This window comes from Lontra canadensis, unplaced genomic scaffold (genome assembly GCF_010015895.1).
Source record: "Lontra canadensis isolate GAN:19392208 unplaced genomic scaffold, GSC_riverotter_1.0 scaffold1, whole genome shotgun sequence".
In the NCBI taxonomy this organism is placed as follows: Eukaryota; Metazoa; Chordata; class Mammalia; order Carnivora; family Mustelidae; genus Lontra; species Lontra canadensis.
In genome coordinates this window covers 27,777,369-27,800,590 of record NW_022630995.1, presented here as the reverse complement: position 1 = coordinate 27,800,590, position 23,222 = coordinate 27,777,369, and the positions used below count along the sequence as shown (strand labels likewise).

General features: G+C 43.8%; 1 protein-coding gene across 1 annotated transcript in view; it reads right to left on the bottom strand.

Moving 5' to 3' along the window:
• CORIN (corin, serine peptidase) overlaps positions 1 to 15,863 on the bottom strand; it is a 243,648-nt gene extending 227,785 nt beyond the window's left edge. The window contains exon 1 of the mRNA XM_032852353.1: positions 15,450 to 15,863. Coding sequence (XP_032708244.1) covers positions 15,450 to 15,764 — 315 coding nt within the window. The 5' untranslated portion in view covers positions 15,765 to 15,863. The remainder of the gene's footprint in view (positions 1 to 15,449) is intronic.
• Positions 15,864 to 23,222: the final 7,359 nt, after the last annotated feature.

Genomic DNA, 23,222 nt, shown 5'->3' with positions numbered 1-23,222 from the left:
TATAAATACAATCCTAAAAAGGTCATTTAAAAAGCTTAAGCATTGAACATTCTGTCTTGACAAAATCAATTTAACTCAGCGAGTCAAAGGAGATGTGGAATGGTTTAAAAAACATACTTCAGTGTTACTTCCAAAACAACAAACTGACGAAGCTAGAGGCAGAGATCTCCTTAAGAAAAAGGCTGAGGCTTGATCCAAATGAGCTTAGCAGAAAGGAAGAAGAAAACATGACTCTGACGGTCTAGATAGAGACTAGCAAAGTTGCACCCAGGTCTACTACTCTTAAAGAGGCTACTATAAAGGGGAAGATAGTTTTGGTGGTTATTAGATAATAATATATGGCTGGAATCCAAAGAAATCAAAGAGAGGAGGAAGGGCAAGATCTCAAAGAACAAATAAATTGATTGCCCCCAAGGAGGCAAGCACTGGAAAAATTACTGAAAGCTGGCTTCGTAAAGCTGCCAGAAGAGAGTTCATTGCAAGAACAATTCGGAAAACATGCTTTCTAGGTTGTACAGCTATACCAAGTAGCTACTGAGAACAGTATTCATGGAACCCACAGTCCCTCTGGGGAGAAAAGAGAGTAAGTAGCTATACAAATATTCATTTAATATAATTGTGTTAAGTGCTATATAGAGTGACTACTGGGTAAATAATTTGTGGTAATGTGAAAATGAACTTGCAAAACTAACTTCCACTTTTCCATGAAAACTTAACATGTTATCCTTAACTACAACAGGGAGTAGTCTAATACTGAAAATACTTCAGTGACAAGGAATTCTAATGAATGTTTACTTATTAGCACTCAAAACTGAATTACTAGAATTATTTTACCTATAATTAGATAATTTACCCTCTTAATTTCTTTCCAATGATGGTTTCAAATGTTTTTAATATATTAATACATGTTTACAATATAACCTGTGCTATTTAATATTCATGGTGAAGGTCCAAAGTATTAGGAATTATGTAATGTTTCTTAAAATTATAAGAAGTTGAGGATGAAAAAGATGACTTTCCAGAATAAAAATCTCATTGGCCCATCCATCATATTTTCAAATTTTGTTCTGCTATCTTTCTACAGTTAGTATTCCCAAGTAATAGAACATTTTAAAAAATGAGTTTATGATTGTATCAAAAAGGATAAAATACCTAGGAATAAATTTAACCAAGGAAGTGAAAGACCTATACTCTGAAAACTATAAGACATTGATGAAATAAATTAAAGATGGCACAAATATAAAGATCTACCATGCTCATGGACTGGAAGAGTTAACATTGCTAAAATGTCCATACTCCCTAAAGCAATTTACAGATTCAATGCAATCCCTATCAAAAACCAAGAGTATTTTTCACAGAACTAGAATAATCCTAAAATTTGTATGGGATCACAAAAGACCTAAAATAGCCAAAGCAATTGAGAAAGAAGAACAAAGCTGGAGGCATCCCAACCCCAGATTTCAAGATATAATACAAAGCAACAGTAATCAAAACAGTGTGATACTGGCACAAAAACAGACACATAGATCAATGGAACAGAATAGAGGGCCCAGAAATAAACCCACACTTACATGGTCAATTAATCTATGACAAAGGAGGCAAGAATATACAGTAAGAAAAAGTCTTTTCAATAAATGGTGGTGGGAAAATTGGGTAGCTACATGCAAAAGAATGAACCTGGATGTTCTTGGTTTAAGAAAACCCCCGTTTTATACCATATACAAAAATGAACTCAAAATAGATGATAGACCTTACTATGAGACCTGAAACAATAAAACTCCTCCTAAAAGAAAACAAAGGCAAGAATCTCTTTGACATCAGCCTTAGCAACATATTTTTAGATATGTCTCCTAATGCAAGGGAAATGAAAGCAAAATTAAAGTATTGGGACTACATAAAAATAAAAAGCTCTTGTATACAAAAGAAAACTATCAACAAAACAGAGAGGCAACCTACAGAATGGGAGAAGATACTTGCAAATGATATATCCAATAAGGGATTAATATCAAAAATACATAAAGAAGTGATACAACTCAACACCAAAAACCTCCCAAATAGTATAATTTAAAAAATGGACAGAAGACCTGAATAGACATTTTTCCAAAGAAGGCATACAGATGGCTAAAAGACATATGAAAAGATAGCATCACTAATCAACAGGGAAATGCAAATTAAAACTGCTATGAGATATCGTTTTACACCTGTCAGAATGGACAGTATCAAAATGACAAGAACTAGCAAGTGTTGGTGAGGATGAGAAGAAAAAGGAACACTCGTGCACTCTTGGTGGGACTCTAAATTGGGGCAGGCCCTGTGGAAAACAGTATGGAGATGCCTCAAAAAATTAAAAATAGAAATACCATATTATCTAGTCATCCCATTATTGGATATTTACTCAAAGAAAATAAAAACATTAATTTGAAAAGACATATGCACTTTTACGTTTATTGCAGCGTTATTTACGGTAGCTAAGGTGTGGAAGCAACTCAAGTGTCTATCAATAGATGAATGGATAAAAAGTAGGGGAATTTTAGCCATAAAAAAGAATAAGACCTTGTCATTTGTGACAACATGGATGATCTGAGGATATTATGCTAAGTGAAAGTCAGAAAAGACAAATGCCATATGATTTCACTTATATGTGGGATCTAAAAAGCAAAATAAATGAACAAACAGACTTAAATACAGAGAACAAACTGGTGGTTACCAGAGGAGAAGTGGGTGAGAGGATGGGCCAATAGGTGAAAGAGAAATTTTTAAAAGTTATAATATAGTATTTTACAAAGAATAATATCAGTCAATTCTTCTGAGTTGTTTTCCAGAGCTAAAGTTATCAATACTTTGAGACAAAACCAAACATATAAATGATAAATTTTTTAAGTATGTAGTATGTTTTGAATGTATCTAATTTGCTTATGAAAGGCAAACCTCTGAATCTAAATTAAGAGACTAATAAAAAAAGATATCTGTAAATGTTTAATAATTGCCTAAACTTGGGCATTAACATTTATCCTTTACCAAAATGCAATTAAAAATTACGATTGTTGGAGCTCCTGGATGGCTCAGTGGGTTAAGCCTCTACCTTTAGCTCAGGTCATGATCTCAGGGTCCTGGGATCGAGTCCTGCCTTGGGCTCTTGGCTCAGCAGGGAGCCTGCTTCCCTCTCTCTCTCAGCCTGCCTCTCTGCCTACTTGTGATCTCACTCTCTGTCAAATAAATTAATAAAATCTTTTTAAAAATTATGATTGTGAATGCAGTGATTATAATTAATCTTGTTTTCATATGAAGAACTTAGGAAAAAAATTCTCCTTTTGGAAATGTAAGATTGTGTATTAACAGTATACTTTTTGCTTACCGTTTCCCCAAAAATGTTGTCGTGATTACAAATAGTCTTAATGTAGATACAAGGGGTGCTTGGGTGGCTCAGTGGGTTAAAGCCTCTGCCTTCCCCTGAGGTCATGATCCCAAGGTCCTGGGATCGAGCCCGCATTGGGCTCTCTGCTTAGCAGGAAGCCTGCTTCCTCCTCTCTCTCTGCCTGCCTCTCTGCTTACTTGTGATCTGTCTGTCAAATAAATAAATAAAATCTTTTTCTTAAAAAGTTAATTGTCTTAATGTAGATACAAACATAAAAAGTTTTAAAATCTCTTGAAATTATTAAATAAAATATATTTACTTTTTTCTCCTTTTTAAAAAATTTGAGACAACCACCGATTTATAGGAAAGGTGGAAGTACAATACAAAGAACTATTTTTCTGAACCATTTCATAAGTTGTCAACTAGATTCCTATCACTCTGGAATATGACAGTGGGTATTTCCTACAAACAAGGAAGTCTCCTTCATAACTACATTACAACCATCAAAACCAGGAAATTACACAGATAGACTGCTACCATCTAATTCTCAGAACTCACTCAGGTTTTACCAATAGTCCCAATAGTCCCTTTATACCCAAAGAGTCTAATTTAGAATCAGATATCCCTCTTGGTTTTCATGTTTTCTTGGTCTCCCTCAGTCTTCCTTTGACCTCTATGACTTTGATGCTTTTGTAAATTACAGGAGTGCTGAATTGCGGTTCAGGATTAAATTCGATGTCTGTAGCAGAAATATCACAGAAGGGGTCCTATATTCTTCTCATTGTATCCTATCCATGTGTTCATTTACTGATACAGTCACATTAATCACGTGATGTCTGCCAAGCTTTCCTATGGGTAATATTACTCTCCTCCTCCCCACGTCATGTGTATAATCAATAAGTATTTTGTGGTGAGGTATTAAAATTATGTAAATATCCCATTCCTTCAAATTTTCACTATCCTTTTGTTGACACATACATGGACTCTTGGTTTCCTGTTCTATTCAATGGTATATCGTCTGTTACCACCATTACTTATTTTGACACTAAACGCCTCTCTATTTGGCCAGTGGGAGCCAAGCCAGTCTGGCTTCTGTGTCCTTTTAATATGTACCCATCGTTCTTTGAGCCCTCTCTTGCTTTCTGGAACAAGGTGTTTCAGACTCATCTTGTACTTCCCTTGCCTCACCCTTGGAATCAGCCATTTCTCCAAGAACCTTCATTCCTTTTTGTTAAAAAAAAAAAAAAAAAAAAAAAAAAAACTCTATCTAGAACCTAGAGCTGGCTGTCCCTTGGAACTGAGAGTGTTTGCTCACTGCTTTTAGGTTGTCACTGTTCCTGGTGTCTTTCAGCAAAGAAGAGCCACAGGGGGGAATGTATTTACCTTTTGTGCACATATACATACACACATTACATCTCTACTCATCTATCTTTCTATGTTGAAACACACATTTATACCCGAACCTCCAATCCAATCCCATATCTAAATCTAGGGTTCTAGATTTAGTTCTCTGCCTTTTTCTATCTTTAACTCCTGTTTCCAATAGCAAGAGATGTGGTTTATTCTTAATATGTGTAATTATTTGATCAGTCCTCCAGGCTGCAACAAGTCTCCCAGCCCCAACTCCCCATGGGGCGCCATGCTCACGATGTCTGAGCTCTGACATCCTGCCTCGGCTGCCCCCACCGGTGGATACCTTCTTCATCCTACCAAGCTCTGACCCCACACCCAGACTGATCCCATACCCAACCCTCCTTTCCCTACTTGGGCTCCAACACACCCTGCAGTGCACCCATCTGCAGCCAGGGTCTTGGCCACTGCACTACCCCAGGTTTGCTCCACCCAGAGAACAAATTCAGGACTCGGCTCTTCACCATGCGGGCAAGAATAGGAAGATCCAAACAAAGGTTTGAAATCTATAGAAAGCAATCATGTTCTTCCTTTGTTTACTTTTTTCCTACTTCGTTAAAAAAGATTAAAAAAAAAGAAAACACACACACAAGATCCTTCAGTCTTCTCCCTTACCTTGAGGTCAGGAGGCTGTGAGTGTGTATAATGTGTATTTTGGGGTTTGATGCTGCTGCAGCCAAACCATCAGAGAAGCTCTGAGTCCATCGCTTCCTTCCAACTTGACCAATGTCCCGGCCACACTGCAGAGCATTCAACACTATTAACAGGGAAAAAGCCAAATTGGATAATTTTTTTATATTTTTCCTTTGTCTTTGAGAAATGTGAGTGGAGAAACAACACATTTTTTTTTAAAAGAAAAGCCCGCTTTAAAAAATTAAAAAATAAATAAATAAAAGTTCAAAAGACATTTTGTTTTAATTTTTAAAAATTTTTAATGAAAATCATAACAGTTATCCCATGAGTTTTGTTTACTTCCACTAGGGAAAATAAATAATTTTTTTTCCGGAAAGAAGATAATTTTCACTTGTTGGGAAAGTTCTCTTCAAGGAGGAAAGGGGGAATGTTGCCTACCAGTAGGAGTTTCTGACACAAAATGATTGGAGAATATTCTAAGTTAGGAATATTTATCTCTTCCCAGAGAGCATTTTTGTTTCTCTTAGGGACATTCGGTTGATAGAGGTAAAGTCAGAACAATCCAAATAAAAAGCGTGAGTGCTATGGGCGCCTGGGTGGCTCAGTGGGTTGAGCCTCTGCCTTCGGCTCCCGTCATGATCTCAGGGTCCTAGGATCGAGCCCTGCGTCGGGCTCTCTGCTCAGTGGAGAGCCTGCTTCCCTCTCTCTCTTTGCCTGCCTCTCTGCCTACTTGTGATCCCTGTCCATCAAATAAATAAATAAAATGTTAAAAAAAAAAAAAAAGTGTGAGTGCTAGATGGGAGGGAGTGAGGCAATCAGAGGTGGCCCCAAGGTGACCTGGACCACTGATCCTGGCACGCAAATCAGCTCTTACAAGTCCTTCCAAGGGACCACTTGATTTTCTCACCAAGGACACCTTTGGAAGGACGCCTCTCTTTTTTCCATTTCAGAAAGGATGGGAAGCTCAATTTTATTGTCATGCAGAAGACAGTAGCATAAAAATCACCATTACCCAGGTTTAGGACTATAGTTACCAATTCTAAAATTTACATTAAAAAACAAACAAACAAAAAACCCCCAAAACCCACCAAGACCAGGAGAAAGGGAGCTAGTCTCTAAAATTTGCCCTAACTCCTCCACAGGCTGAACCAGGACGCAGCCACAGTTCCTCGGTCCTTCCTGGCTTGATTCCCCCCACACTCGCCCCTTTGCCCAGAACTGGTCATCTCCTGTGGGCAGCTGGGTGTGAGAGCTCTGAGGGGCCTCCCCAGGGCTATTTTTAACTTGGTATTTTCTGTTTATAGCCTTTCCACTGGGGCAGCCCCAGGTCTGGGGGATTCACTCCAACTGGGAAATCTGAGAAGTCAGCTGGCCTCTGTGGCAAATAAAGTATTTTTAGCTAAGACTTGGGGATCTCAGGATTGTCATCTACTTTAGACCTCAGGGTGGGAGACACAAAAGAGCTAGGCAAGAGGAGAGGTGCCCACTCTCAAGTTTCTTAGCAACGGCCCACTGGGCTTATTGTTGGAAGAGGATTCTGTGTATACCCTGGTGGGGGAGGGGAGACTGGCCTGGGGGCCTTCCCAGCAATAGGGCCGCACCCTCCCCATGGAGGCCAGGCCTGCGGCTCTCCCAATACCTCCCTGCCCACCTGCTGTATCTGCAGCTCCTGGAACTTGTTAGAAATGCAAATTCTTGGGTCTCACCCAGTGATTCTCTTGCTCACTGAACATTAAGAATTAGCAATCCAATCACATTCACTAACATTCACAGATAAAGATGTAAGAATGACCATACTCCTACCAAACCCACAGAGCCATACCTTTTTTTTTTTTTTAATTAACAGACATTGTTTTCAGCACATTTTTAGACTTAAGAAAATATTGAGTGGCTAGTAGAGAGAGCCAGTAACTTTTTCTCAACCATTTTTCCCTCCTTTGTACTGTATCCTCTCTCCGCTATTCATCCTCAAGGACAATGACATCAGCTGAGTTTTACCATCGAAGGATGCAATCAAGTCAGTCAGAAACAGACCCCTCTGCTCAGGGAGGATGGCTATCATGTGTACCAATCCTAGGAAAGACGGGGCATCGCTACCCTAGCCCGGGCTGGGATGAAGCCAGTGACCGTAACTGTCTAAGCTGATGGGAGTCAGACGGACACCTTCTCAAAAGAGTCCTAGAAACGATGTTAACATTAGACCATTAGTAAGGAATTAGTTTCCTATAGCTGCTGTAACCATTTGCCACAGTGGCTGACAACAACACAAACTCATTCCCTCATAATTCTGGAGGTCGGATGTCTGCAGTCAGTTTCGATGGACCAAAGCCAAGGTGTCAGCAAAGCCCCTTCCTTTGGAAGGCTCTCAGGGGAACATCTGTTTCCTTGCGTTTTCCAGTTTTTAGCCACTACCTATCTGTAGGCCATGGCTGGCGGACCTTCCTGCATCTTTTTTTTTTTTTTTTAAAGATTTTATTTATTTATTTGACAGAAAGATCACAAGTAGGCAGAGAGGCAGGCAGAGAGAGAAGGGGCAAGCAGGCTCCCTGCTGAGCAGAGAGCCCGACGCGGGACTCGATCCCAGGACCCTGGGATCATGACCTGAGCCGAAGGCACAGGCTTAACCTGCTGAGCCACCCATGCGTCCCATGACCTTCCTGCATCTTGAAAACACCTCTCTCCAATCTCCACGTGGACCCGCCATCTCATTGTTTCCTTCTCTTCTTGGGTCCCCCAATAATGGGTCCATGGTCAAAGGAGCGAGACTGATACAAAGCAAAGGTCAAGCAAAGCTTTATTTCATGCCAAGCATCAAGAATCAAACCAACGGTCCAACAGACCGGTCGGGGCCACCCCTTACAAAGAGGGCGACCCCCTCCCTGCCTCACAGACTAACTTTTATAGAGCAAAGGCCATGTGATTGGGCCTGGCCACACACAGGTGGTGAATGAGATTGTAACACACAGAGAAAGCTGCACAGTCATGCTAGGTCACACACGGTGGCCAATTGAATTTCAATTCACCCCATAGTAGCTATTTGAACTCGCCTATCACCTTAGTCAGAATTGGCGCCCAAAAGGCGGGGCCCACACTCTTTGGTAGCTAGGGAGACAGTATGCGAGCTCTACCGATTGGATGTCTCCACCTGACCCAACTCATCCCTGCATTTGGGCTCTATTATCTCCACCTGACCTGACCCACCCTTGTATTTGGGCTTTGTTACCTGGGACTGGTTTCCCAGACTTGCTTTTAAGTAAGTTCCCCTGGGGGGGGGGGGGCAGGGTCAGTGTAAGTTTTACCGCATAAACAACAAAATGGCTGTTCAACTGAGGTGGGGCTGCTCTGGCTCAATAGTTCCTTACACTCTGACTCAGACTCTCCTGCCCAAGGAGATGGGGATTACATCAGGTCCTCCCAAATAATCCAGGATAATCTCCCCATCTCACAATCTTGACCAATCACATCTGCAAAGTCCTTTTTGCCATAAAAGGGGGCATTCATGGATATATTTTGGGGGCCAGTATTCAACCTACCATATTCCATTTGGTCCAATACGGTAGATGCTAGCTAGCCACATATGGCTGCTGAGCGCAGGCATTTGACCCATCTGAATTGGGATGTGCCATGAGAGTACTGAAATTTGAAGACTTATTATTAAAAAAAGGTAACATATTTCATGAATAATTTTTGTATGGATTCCAGGTTAAAATGATAAAATCCTAGGTACAGTGAGTTAAATAAATTACATTGACCTCAATCTGTTTCTTTTTTGCTTTTTTCAAATGTAGCTACTTTTGTGGCCGGCATTATATTTCTAAGGGATGGTGTTGGAAGAAACACCACAAAGGAAGCAGAGTGATGTTAAATTCCAGTCACTGTATTTTTGTCGTACTCAAGAGGGAGCCCAGACATAGAAAACAACATTTCTTCTTTCAGCCTTCTCTAGGGAGAGCGACTGATGACACAGAATTGAGATTTCAAATCAAGAGGGATATTATCTAGGGACAGGAACAACTAAATTCTCCACAGATAACAATAACCAAAGGGGGAAAAAAGGAAAAAGAAAAAATAATTCAGCAACTTGTATTTTACTTGACAGAGACACAGCGGGGAGGGAACACAAACAGGGGGAGTGGGAGAGCGAGAAGCAGGCTTCCCATTAAGGAAGGAGCCTGATGCAGGGCTTGATCCTAGGACCCTGGTATCATGACCTGAGCCAAAGGCAGACACTTAACAACTGAGCCCCCCAGGGGCCCCCCAGCAACTTGTATTCTTACAAAGCATCTCCACAAAACATTATTTTACTGACTCCTTATTCACAACCCTCTCGTGAGGGATCCTGTTTCCACTGTTCAGAGAAGGAAACCGAGCGGAGGGCAATGTACTTGCTGGAGGCACCAGCAGCTAAATGATGAGTCAGGTCGGCATGCCTGAGCACCCAGGACTGCGTGAGCCTACTTCCCCGGCTTGGGTTTAATGGTTTAATCAGGCTCACTCTACTTCCCGAGTTATTTTATAACCAGGCTTCCTAGATTTCAGAGACCCAACAATTCTTCCTTTTTCCTTAAGAAGTCGGTTCCTTTACTACTCTGAACACATTTTTATTATTTTTTGTTTCTTAACAGAATATGGGGGTGGGAGGGGACGGTTCCTACTAAGCCATTTAGGAAAATGATTTTTCTCCTGTGTCAAACTGCTCCTCCGCTATGCCCAGAGGCATACCTGGCCCCCGGCTTGATCCAGGGCGGTCTACTGGAAGACCCCAGCCCCCATGATGGTCTCACCCCATTCTTCCCACCACCCGTAAGTCGCATGCGTTGGTGAAGTGCTTGGCTTTGATTTATAGTCAGAAAAGGTACCGCTAGACAAATCTAGGCTCTGGTGATCAGATTTCATCTGATCAGTCTGGGGATGAACAGAAAATTCTATACTTTGGCAGATGGTCACCGTAAGAAGAATCAGCAAAAAGACTCACAAAGAGAGAAGCAGACATTAAGGTCCACCAGGATAATTCTTCCCCAAATAGCACTTTCGAGAGGAGGGAAAGAAAGAATAAAAGGGTACAATGCACTGCTCCTTTTCTCTGCGGCATTAACACTTCAGCTTTTACCTTGCAGAAAGAAACCTTGGAGAGTATCTCGTCCAATTACCTCATTTTACCTGTGAGGACACCGGGATCAAACAGGCTGACTTCTGTAGTCTCAGAGCAACTTAGGGTCAGATGAAGACTAGAACTCCCATCTGTGATTTCCTGTGTTTGTTCCACTTGGGCAAAATTGTTCTGAATGATCACAGAGAAATAGATTAAACAAAATAATACAGCTTTGATCTCCAAACCACACTACAGAGGAGTGTCATCTTGCTTGCAGGATGGGGCCCTGAAATAGACCCGCAAAGGTGAGAATCAAAATAATCCTTGCAAATCCTTAAGGAAAGCACTACACTGGAGACCAAGGCACCTTCTGTCCATCAACCCCATACGGTCAGTTTGTCCAGAGACGGAACAGGCTCATCAGTTGAGTACTAGAAGAATTAACTGGCTTGGGGTAGAGGACAAGAAGGCACAAAGCTTTAAACACAGGACCACACAGAGGACTGCAAGTCGGCTACACAGAAAGACACTGGTGTTCCAAAATGAACCATGGGTTCCCTACCACTGGGCTCTCTCCCTGGCACTAGTCAGAATGGAGGCAAAGGGACTCACACTACTTAAATAGTTATCTCTCTTCCCTGCACTCCTGATTCTGTGTTCACCGCTTAGTTAGAAGCTAAGCTCCACATGTGCCTGAACCTTTGTGTTTTGTCCACAGGTGAACCCCAAAGCCCAGTACTGTGCCTGGCAGAGTACTGTTTGTGAGCAAATCTATTCTTCCCTTTGTCCTGGCTGTGTGGCTGATTCTCTTAAGTTGAAGTTATTCAGGTCTGGTACATGACTCTCAGGATGTTATGGTGCCCTAGCCACAAAAATTCACATGGAATGGTTTATAGAGATTTTTCGCTGCTCATGGGGGTTCAGGGAAGCTCCACATTAAGATTTCCTGGTGCTATCAACATTTACTATGCTCCTGTGACACTTTTGCAGAATGACCTCATGGCTTTGGAGAGTGACAGGGTTCCCTTTCTCAGCTGCATAAAGGCCTTTCTCTAAAAATCTCCCAACTGCTGGAAATAAAAGGTGTTCTTCAGACACTTTCAGCCTAAAGGCTCGAAGAGGTCCTGGGCTGACTACAACGAGTAGCACGAAAACGTTCTTTGCCATTCCCCTGCTATACTTTCTGCCCAATTCCTCAGCTACACTGTTGGATGCCTGGCCTTCCCCGACAGGTGTCCTCCTGAGGTGCCAGCAGAGTTGCAGCACTGATAACTGAATGGCAAGAGGGCTAGCCTAGAGGACCACCCTGTGTCTCCAACCAGCCCATCAAGCACTGATACTGCGCTTGTCACCACCAGCTCTGATGGCGAGGACATGCAGAAATGTACTGCAGGAGAACACTCAAACAGCTGCTGGGAGGTGAGCGGATGGAGGCAACTGCCAGCAGGCTGAGCGAAAAACATAATTTATGGGCACCCATTGGCAGAGCTCTGAGCTGAGCAAACACTGCTGCAGAATGCTCAGGGATGAGGCAGACCAGCCAGTGCTCTCGGACAACAGTGGCTCTATTTGAGCAAAGACAAAGAAGTCGAGGCTAGCGATAGGGCTGGGAATAGCAACAGGTTCAGGAAGGGGCAGCGGTTCCAGCAATCAGAGATGACCCATCCCATGTATTCCACGCCTGCCCACATGGGAAGCAGACCTAATCTCCCCATCCTGCACGTGATTATTTGTCTGTAAGAATAACCAACGTGGTGGGACTATATTTGGCATAAAGCAGGTTTAGCAAAGTCCCAGAAACAAAATCAGCCTCTAGGGGGTTAGGAATCCAGGCAGGGAAAGGATTACTTATCTGCATCTGTACTGGTTTGAACCGTGTCTCCTGAAACTCATGTCCGCTGGAATCTCAGAATGTGACACTTTTTTTGGAAATAGGGTCTTGCCTTTGTGCTTATTTAGGGTGAGGTCATACTGAATTAGATTTAGCCCTAAACCAAATATGATGTCCTTATAATAAGAGGAAAGAACACTGAAATACAGGGAAGGACTAGGAATGCAGAATCTGGAGTGACAGAGCTACAAGCCAAGGAATGCCGAGCATTGCCAGCAACCACCAGATGTGTGACCAGCAAATACTCCATTGGAGAGCACAGCTTTAGACTCACAGAAGTGGGGCTGTGGAGAGAAGTCTGGCGTAGACTCATTGAGTCTAAGATGAGACCAGTTCTGTAAATAACAATAGGTTATGGGACGCCTGGGTGGCTCAGTTGGTTGGACGACTGCCTTCGGCTCAGGTCATGATCCTGGAGTCCCGGGATCGAGTCCCGTATCGGGCTCCCAACTCCACGGGGAGTCTGCTTCTCCCTCTGCCCTTCTCCTCACTCATGCTCTCTCTCACCGTCTCTCTCTCAAATAAATAAATAAAATCTTTAAAAAAGAAAACAAACAATAGGTTAGGGAGACCAATAGTATGGATAGTATTTCTAGGACTTACTCATTTCCTTAATCCTCACAGCATTCTTATAAATGGTTAGAAATATTCTCCCCATTTGCTGGATGAGGACATTAGGGTTCAACAGTAGCATCTGACTTGCCCAGAGCCTTGTCACTTTTAAGGGTTAAAGCTAGAGATTTGAATTTAGCTTAGACACCAGACTCCATACTCTCCTCTCCAAGGCACACAAACTAACAGCATCTTTCATTCTTGCGACTTCTTTCTTTGCTACCCTCATTGAACAGTCTAAAACACAAAAGCACGCACATGTGTCTGTGTGCACATGCGCGTGTCTGAGTAGATTTCATGGAACAGTCTGGAGGTTGCCTGAGAGCTTCCTGTGGATCTAGTGTTCCATACAGGTCAGTGTACTTAAGCCAACCAGCCCTATCTTCCAAACCCTGATGGGGCAAACAGGATACATGGACGCATGCTTGTCAAATAACTTATTAAGGTCAGTGTCACATGAAATAAACCCTTCTCCCTTGGATCCCTTCAGGAAAATTCTGTATTGCAGCTTTCCTGGTCTTCAAAGAGCTCCCATTCCCCAGCAGTAAGACACTCAGAAACCCCAAAGCCCTAAGACTTTAGGTCTTTATGTCAAGGGAGGCTAGAGGTGAGGGAAAGAGGAAAAATGAGCAACCTAGTACCTCACTAAGTACGGAGATCTGAAAATACAGATTTTAGAGGGTGACAATGCTATCTGGAGATAACAGGCTGCTCAGCTTCTCCCCCAACCTCCTTCCTGTCTGCCCCCCAACAATGGGGAAGGGCAACTGGGGGGCTTGAAGGAAAATAGAGCCAGCAAGTTCTGAAACCCAGATGAAGGCCTGGTGGGAAAGGTGGTTTTTCCAAAATGAAACCCCAGCTGGTGTGTGTGGTAGAAGCACTGATGCCTTCCAGACTAACACTATTAAGATTACTGCAGCATTAAGAGGAAAGTTTCTGATGGAGTTAATTATGCATCTTCTTTTAAAAAAAAGTTTCACTGTGCCTGGAAATACACTCCATGAGATGAATGAGGCAATTATTATTTGTCTCTTAATTTAACCTCCTGGAAGGTTAATAGAGGTTTTTATCATCGTAGTTGTAAGCCTATCCTGCAAGGAACTTTCTGGGAAGATGCCCCTTCCCCTAAATAAAGCTTTGCAGCATCTTGGGGTTTTGGGATTTATGAGATTTCCCACCCAAATAGCTCTGAGAATAGTTCATCATAGTGCAACTCCCGGTGTCCTGGTAAGGATTCTATGGAAAACCTGACTGCTCTGCCCCACTCTCATACATGTCTACACCGACCTCTAGTTTAACCTGTCGATCCCCAGGAATCTGGTTTGGGGACTAATTTTTAGTCCCAAACACACAAACAAAACTACTGGGGACCAAATAGCACAAAAAGGCAGGTGAATGTATTGTGACGAACAAAAAATTGATTTTATGACTTTAAAAAAATGCAGTGTTTCTTCACATTCTCTCCAGGATGTGCCAAAAACTAATGTTTTGCAGCATCTTTAATTTCAACACCTTCAGCTAAAACGTGTGTTGTTGGAGAACGATCCTGACTTGGCTCCCCTTCTGGTAGCAGACATTCCTTTGCAGTTTTATTTCCATCAGTAAATTACTCTACAAAAACAAAAACAAAAAAACCCTACAGACTACAATGTGTATAGAAGCCGCCTTAGCCTTTTACAAGAATGAGGCTTCGTGCATTGTTCTCAGAGGCTTCCCGCAGGAGGAAAGCCCCACTTTCTGAACTGCGAGGACAGCTTCCCTGGGAAAGCCTAGCCCGACGCTGTCCTGACGAGCTCGCAGCGCCCGGGGCTCAGGCTGGCAATGACCCGCTGCGCTAAAAGCGCCTGCACCGCCATCCTCCCGCCCCGAGCCGGTGGCACTAGGAGCCGGGCGCCCGCCACGCGAGCAGGGGAAGAGTCCCCACAGGATCCGACGCGACACCACCTTCCTCTTGCCCGCTCAGCCCTCAGAGTCCCCGCCCGCAGAGAGGGACTCGTGCACGCCGAACCGAGCGGCAGTGAGCGGTCGCCGGGACCCTCCTGTCACCGCAAAAGCAGCGCAGTCGCAAATCAGACCCTATTCCTGGGAACTCAGGCCGGTGAGGACCGTCCGCGATGCTCTTCCCTACCTTTCCTCTCCCGAGCTAGGGGCAGCGCGTTCCCTTTCCAGGACACGATCGGGGCCGCCAAACCCGGCGCAGCTCTGAACCTGCGCCCCTCGGAGGCTGGCGCCCGGGGTGCCCCGGCTGATTTGCGCCAGAGACAAAGTTTGCGCTCTGGGGGCGCAGGAGTTCCTGGCACGGGGCGAGCGGGACCGGTTATGGGTGCCCAACGCTCAGAATGGACAGTGAGCTCCAGGTCCCAGCTCGGCACCGGGGAAGCGAGCGCGAGTCCGGGCTGTGAGACGGACGGAGACCCAGACGCGCGCAGCAGGAAAGTGGGCTGGGGGGCGCTTACGTCTGGGGCCTGCCCGGCTGCTGCGCAGTGCTCGCACAGGTCGCGCGTCCGCGACGCTGGCTCAGCGGGGAAGCGGGGGACCCCCGAGGGGCTGGTCGCGAAGGCTCCTGCGGCAGCCTCCCCGGGTGCCCGCGCGCCGCCCAGTCCACTCACTGCGCGCAGGGCGCCCGGCCGAGGAGGGACTCTGTAGCAGACGTGGCGACGCCCCTGCCAAGGAGAACGGGGTCTCCGGACCGACCCAGCTCTGACGCTGAAGGAAACTCTGCCCATGACCCTGCTAGAGTCGCGGACGCTCAGAGACCCCTGGAGCATCATGCGCCCGAGGACTGGTTGCAGGGAGCTCAGCGCCGGGCTGGGAAGCCAAAGCTCACCGACGGCGGGGGAGGAAGGTGGCACGGAGGGACGAGGGCGTAGGGGAGGGAGGGGTTGACCGTGAATTCACCCGGACTGAGAGGTCATCCGACCTGTTTGCGGGCAAGCGCGCTTGGTGGTGGGTCTTACCTGCTCCGGGGCCCGGGCTGGGCGGTAGCTCTCTTCCTGAGCCAGGGCAGGGGGATGTTTCCTGGAGAACATGTCTCGCCTTTTCCTCTGGCCACTCTTATCCTGGTGGCTCTTCTCTCCTCTTCGTGCCCCTGCGGGGGTTGGGGGTGGTAGGCTACTAGGGACGCCTTGCTCCTCACTCAGGGAAGAGACAAGTTAAACTTCAAGGGACAGGGGCCCCACATTTTGTCTGCTCCACAGATCCCACCCGCGAACCACTCCCTCCCTTCCCTCCCGTCTCTGGGTCCCACCCATAAGAGCCTTAAGGACAGATCTCTGCAACCCCACCTCTTTGCATTTAAAGGTCTTCTCCAGGGGCAGAGGGAAAGCCAAGTGCACTGCCGGTTCCCCCACCCCACCCGGGAGCACCCCGCGAGGGCAGCAAGGGAAGGTTGAGATTTGAAAGTTTGGGCTGTGGGAGACAGAGTAGTTGGGAGCAAAAGAGTTACTTCTCGGCTCGCCCAAATCTTATCCCACCCTAGACCATTTTCTTTTATCCAGAGCCTACCCAAGTTAAATAAATAAATAAATAAATAAATAACTGCAGGCACTGGCAATTAAAGGCCAAATTTGTTTTCTCAAAAAAGATTTAACGTTTCGAAGGCCGGCATTATTTGCATTAGGCAAATAGAAACTTGCCCTCTATTACATGTTACGTGAAGAAACTGCTTTTGCAAGATGCCCGACTTTGCTGAGGCTGCACCGATGCCGGAGAACCTCAGGCTGTTTCCATAAACCTGGGTGGCGATTTCCTAGGGAGGCATCCACAGGCTGCAACTTAGGGGCCAACAATTCCCCTTTTCTGTCATTCACTAACATCCGCTCTCCCGACAGCGTCAAGGAGGGCACTGCACGCATTTACAACGGCAAAGATTACTTTAGGGTTTGAAGCCCAAGACAGTCGTCAAATGTATGGGGGGAGGGGACAGGAGAATACATTGCATTTTTCTTAGAAATGAGTTTTCATCCAACTTCAGTCAAGATCTTCATGGAAATTTCAAGGATGACTCATGAGGTCATTGAATAAATCCATGCTCATTTTTCTGGTGGGGGCCATGCACAGTCAACAAAGTATGCATCAGGCACCTGTTCCTTGAATATTATTGCTGGGTTGGGGGGAGGATACATCTGTAAAATGGGGAGAAATCAGTATTTTCCTTCTGAAATGAAAAAGTGAAGAAATATTGCATGTGTATAGTAAAATAGTGTTCCAGACATTGGACTTGAAATCCAGCATCTGACAAGTTTATCATAATTCACAAAATTTAAGCTCTTAGTATCTGAGCCAAGCTTTGTGCCGAGCACCGTACATGCATTCCCTCTTTTAGTTCTATCAACCACTTTCTGAGGTACTATTATTATGTTTACTTTAGGAATGAGAAAGACTTAGGGAGCCAAAGTAGCCAGCCTAAGCTAGCCAAGTGCTGAGCTGGGACGACCGGAAGTAGAGTAATTGCAGGACTGGGTTCTTAGAAAAATACTGTCTCATCAGTCCTCATCAGTGCAGGGACACCGGCCTGAAAATGAAGAGCCCAGTGGATTCTTCGGCTGGGTCTATCTCGAGCAGATCTGAGCCACAGTTGACTCAGTTTGCAAAAGCACGATGGGATTCAGTCCCCGGTGTTTCTACAGGCATTCTGAAGACAAGTATGAATTTCTTTCACCTCCTTTCTCTTCCACTTTCTGCCCTCTGGTGGAGGTGCTACAGGAACTGTGAAATGAAAGTGTCTCCATCAGTGGATTTGGGATGGCCAGTGCAGGTAGACAAGTGTCCCTTTCCCACCACTATACTATGTTCTGGGAACTAAAGCTGCTTATATTGCTGGTATAAAATAAGAATTCCTTAAACATCTTTCCAGCAAAACAAACAAACAAGCAAGCAAACAAAAAACCCAACTAGTTCTCGTTACCATTGGGCCAGAGTGAATACTTTTAAGTATTGTTAGCTTAAGAGTAAACATCTATTTTTACTTACTTTGTAACAAAGGTTTATAATGTAAGAAATCACAAAAATGTGAAAAGTCTCATACTCTGACTATATAGAGGGCCCACAGTAATCTTCGATGACCTATTTGAATTATTCCATTTTAAAAGTTTGCCACATTTACTTTTCAGCTTAAAGTGACAACCGTTGGTTAGCTTCTTAAAATACTTTAATTTCACAAGAAACATGTCTAGCCTTCTGAAATTTTTATTGTCTAGCCTGGTATCCAACTAATTAGATAATTTTAAAGAAAAAAATACAAACTTGAAGAGATCTGTGGAAAAGTCAACTTAAAGGTAGTGAATATACCTCTGGAAAGGGTGATTTTACAGATCAAACTTTGGTCACATATTTACAGGCCTATTTAGTGCTTAGTACTACAAATGCAGGCAATTTGAGAACAAGAAAGAGATTATTTTAAAGAAGCAGCCAGCATCCCAGGATGATAATAGGCAAGCAGTGGCTAAGACAGAGATGCTACCCGACAACATATTTAGTTATTCATTCAACTAATAACTCATTTTGGATCTGCTAGCTGCCACGTGAACAAAATAAGAGTTCCTGCCCTCCCAGAACTTTCAGTCTAGTGGAATAAATACACTACTAAACCAATGTACACATCTATAAGCCATGGAAAGATACTTAAAAATGTGGGACTGGCTTTATAGAATTTAGAACGTAACCTTTCTAGCTGAGGTCTAAGCATGCTGACTTTTTAAAGATATTAAGAGCAAGAAACAGGCAAACTGGAAGTTTACCTATTGCAGGGAGGAGAAAGCTTTTTTAGTTTAAAAGAAGGAAAAAACATACCCCTATCTGCACACTGAAATATTCTGCATATATTAAAAGTAGCCTGTGTAGACATTCTATTTGCTGAACATATTACCATAGCATCAATCCCCTCCTAATACACCACAGCAACCATTTGGGACGAAGTTAGTAAGAATTGGCCCAGTGATGCCTGGGTGGCTCAGTGGGTTAAGCTGCTGCCTTCGGCTCAGGTCATGATCTCAGGGTCCTGGGATCAAGTCCCGCATTGGGCTCTCTGCTCAGCAGGGAGCCTGCTTCCCTCTCTCTCTCTCTCTCTCTGCCTGCCTCTCCATCTACTTGTGATCTCTCTGTCAAATAAATAAATACAATCTTTAAAAAAAAAAAAAAAGTTCCAAAGGGATTTTTAGTGTCCTTGTAAACCTAGTCTTGCTCCCCCCTCCCCCCAACCAGGGTCCCTTACCGCAATTTGTCCAAATGCTCCTACCTCTGGTCAGCATTCTGCCTGGTCCATCCCAGGGAGAGTGTCCCCTCGATGACAGTGACTGCATGGGCAAAAACTGAGGTGCCTCAGTTCACAACAGATTTCTTTTTCTCTGATTTATCAATCAGTTTGTAACAGAGCTCTTAAAGTTATGAGATTAAGTCACATTTATTATTATAGCTAAGATTTTCTAAGCACTATGTGCCAAGTACTTCACAAAGTGACTTACCTATTTTCTCAGTTTTTAATTCTTGAAACAAAAGTAGTTTCCTCTGTTGTAAAATGAGAATATGTCGGCTATGTGAGAGTTTTTAAAACGTAATGTGCTTTAAAATAGTTGCAGACACAGGGTGCCTGGGTGGCTCAGTGGGTTAAGCCTCTGCCTTCAGCTCAGGTCATGATCTCAGGGTCCTGGGATCGAGTCCCACATCGGGCTCTCTGCTCAGCGGAGAGCCTGCTTCCCTCTCTTTCTGCCTACTTGTGATTTCTCTCTCCGTGTGTCAAATACATAAAATCTTAAAAAAAAAAAAATAGTTGCAGACACAAAATAATAGCTAACGTTTATTGTCACTATTTTACAAGAGGAAACTGAGGGCTCATAGAAGTTCACTCATTGCCCAAGATTTCACAGCTAGGAAGTGGCAGAACCAGAATTGGAGCCCAAGTGGTCTGGAACCAGACTGACCTGTTAACCTCTATTTTCTGCAGCACGATTATTAAGAGAGTAATGAAAAATGCCCAAAGAGTTTACAGCCTAGAACTACACTGCGAATTCATTCATTCATCCATCAAATATTGAGCATTGTACTGGGCTGAATTCTACCCCCCATCCTCCCCCAAAATTTCATGTCCCTTTGCAACCTGAGATTATCACCTTCCTCATTTGGAAATAGGGTCTTTGCAGATGTAATTAGTTAAAATGAGATTACATTGACTCAGGGTGGACCGTGAGTAACCTTGTAAGAGACAGAAAAGAACCCAGACACAGAGAAGGAGATCATGTGAGGATGGTGGTGAGATTGAAGTGATTACGTCGACAAGCAAGGACAAGCCAAGGACCGATGACCACAACCAGAAGCTAAGAGAGAGGCATGGAACAGTTTTCAGTGTCCAGAACGAACGAACTCGCTGTCACTTTGATTTTGGACTTCTGGCCGCCTGCACTATGAGAGAATAAATTCATTGTTCCAGGCCATTCTGTTTGTGGTAATTTGCTATGGTAGCCCGAGGAAACTAATACCAGAATCTACTACGTGGCTGGGCATGAACACTCTGGGATTACAGCAAACAAAACCCCACTCCTGCCCTTATGGAGCTTCCGTTCTAGTGAAGATGAGACAATGAACGACTACGTAATACACTGACAGGTATGGTGCTAGGAGGGAAAGATACTGCAAGACAGAGGATGGCCAGATGATGGTGAAAAGGGAAGTTCTCTCTAAAAGTGTTTTAACTCGGGGCTGCCTGGGTGGCTCAGTGGGTTAAAGCCTCTGCCTTCGGCTCAGGTCATGATCCCAGGGTCCTGGGATGGAGTCCCACATCGAGCCCCGCATCGGGCTCTCTGCTCAGTGGGGAGCCTGCTTCCCCCCTTCTCTCTGCCTACTTGTGATCTCTGTCAAATAAATAAATAAAATCTTTAAAAAAATTTTTTTAAAATAGTGTTTTAACTCAAACCAACCTGTGCTGTGGAATTACAGGCTCTATGTAGGTAATTCTTCACAGGACCACATAAATACATGCCCCCACATTAACTGAAAAGAAAACTTAGCAAGAGGAGAAGCACAGCAGATAAGAGACCTAAACTTGCTCAACAAACCAAGATCCTGCAATACAGAAGAATGGTTTTCCAGGTGGACGCCTGATCTCTTGTCCCCTAATAGCTTCTGGAGAGCTGAGGGTTCCCAGCTCCTCCCCACAACCCCACATTCACTAGTGGGCGTTTCTTCCCTCTGTACAGTTCAGCAACTTATAAGCGGACTCTAAGGCCCAGGGCGGTCTCATCACTGCCGCTCGATACAGAGGCAGACCAGAGAAGAGACCAAATTGCTTTATGTCAATTCTAGCCCCAGAGCTTAAACACCTGCCTCACTTTCTGACACCCAGGGATGGGCAAATGTAACAGCTGGAGGAGACACCTGGGTCATCTGAAATAACATGAAGGGCCAAAAGTGCTTTAGGTCATCTTGAAACATCACATCTTTAAACATACTTATCTGTGTTTAACATTTTTAACATTCATAGCCATGAAGTTCAGACACCAGGCTTCTTTGCGGAAAGCAAATGTTTTCAATGTTTCGCTTTAATAAAGTTTCTCTGGCAATCTCAGCAAAGACTACACCAATTTATTTCAGATTATCTGAACTTCATTTGGACTTGAATGGTGGAAGTCACTGAAATAGAAACACTAAGTGCTGATCAATCCCTCAAAGTTTACGCTGAAGAACTAAAAATTTCAACATAAATATGCCACAAATTTTAAACAGTAAGCTCATCCACCTTTTACAATGACACAAGTAAGTTGGAGGATAAGCTCATCACATTCGCAATTTTATCTGTGTTGATCCTAGAGGCTATTTGGTAACTTTTCCAGTCCTTCTCTAATTGGTTCAGATTGAAGCAAAAAATGCCAAAATATACTGCTTTTTTTCCCCCAGAACAAATTTGTGTACATATTTAGGCCCAACTGAACTTCATTTTGACCTTGAAGATCTTATTTCCTCTATCTTGTCCCACTCATTGCCCTTCTACTCATCACAGAACTATTTCTGCAGCTTCCTCACTCCTGCCAGTCATTCAAGAGCATTCAAGGGTGGTGGGGAGCTGGAGCCCAGCATCAGCAGCCCATGTAGCCTGGGCTGCCTCCCAACCCACCTTCCTCCCCTGCCCCTTACAGTCTTGTCTCCATCAGCAGCCAGAGCCAGTCTTCTTAACAAACACGACTACTGCCCACTTAGAACCTTGCACCACCACCCACTGTGACTGGAAAAAACCCTAACTCCTCACCACGGTCTATGGGGTTTACATAGGGTTTACTTGGTACCTGCTACTTTCACACCCTCATGGACTTTCCCCTCAGCTCTTCAAATGGATGTCATTCAGGATGTCAGTTCGGATGTCCCCATCTCAGGGGGACTTGCCCCATCTATAGCAGCTAGTGACCTTTCACCCGTTTTTAAATCACTTTCTGTACCATTTCATTTTTAAATACCACTTATCACATATGAAAGGATGTCTATTTTATTGAGTCATCTGTTTCCTGCCTGCCCTCTTCTGCTCCTTAAGAGCTCCGCAAGAGAAAGGATCACGGTTCTCTCTAGGACCTACCAAGTACCTATCACAGAGGAAACATACCTGTTGATTAAATAGTGTGTGACTTCGGGTAAATTAATGAAGCAAATAAAAAACAGTAAATGCTTAACATTCAATCTCCTTCCTCTGCTCACTAAATTCTTCCCCACAAATAAGAACACAAGCCAGAACAGAAGCCCAACAAACAGATAGGAAACAGGCTTCAGGCTTGTTTATTAGGCTGAAATTCTGAGATACATGAAAATAGCTCCCCAGGTAGACACTTAATTGTTCAGTCTGTAATATTCATTTTAGAGTAAGGAAATGACTGGAGTGTAGCAGCTCTAACTTAGAGCTTCTGAAACACCAACCCAGGTACCCTAATGTTGAGAAAGGTAAAAAAGAAAAAAAAAATCTAAAGTCAAAACACAAATACCATAACGAAAGGAATGACTACCCTTTCATTTTAGACACTAGCTAACACTAGAAGAATAAACAGAACATTAAAAAATTTTTCATTAACGTCAGCAAAGTTTAGAAATCCTTCTTTGTACTTTTGTTTAAAACGTACTTCTATTACTTTTTAGTGTCAATCAATAATTGTTTTGCATCAAGTATCCGAGATTTTATACAGTGATACTAATACCTAGCCTAAAATTATAGGCTCCTGAATATTTCAGATAATAGTAAATATTCAAGGTTACAAATT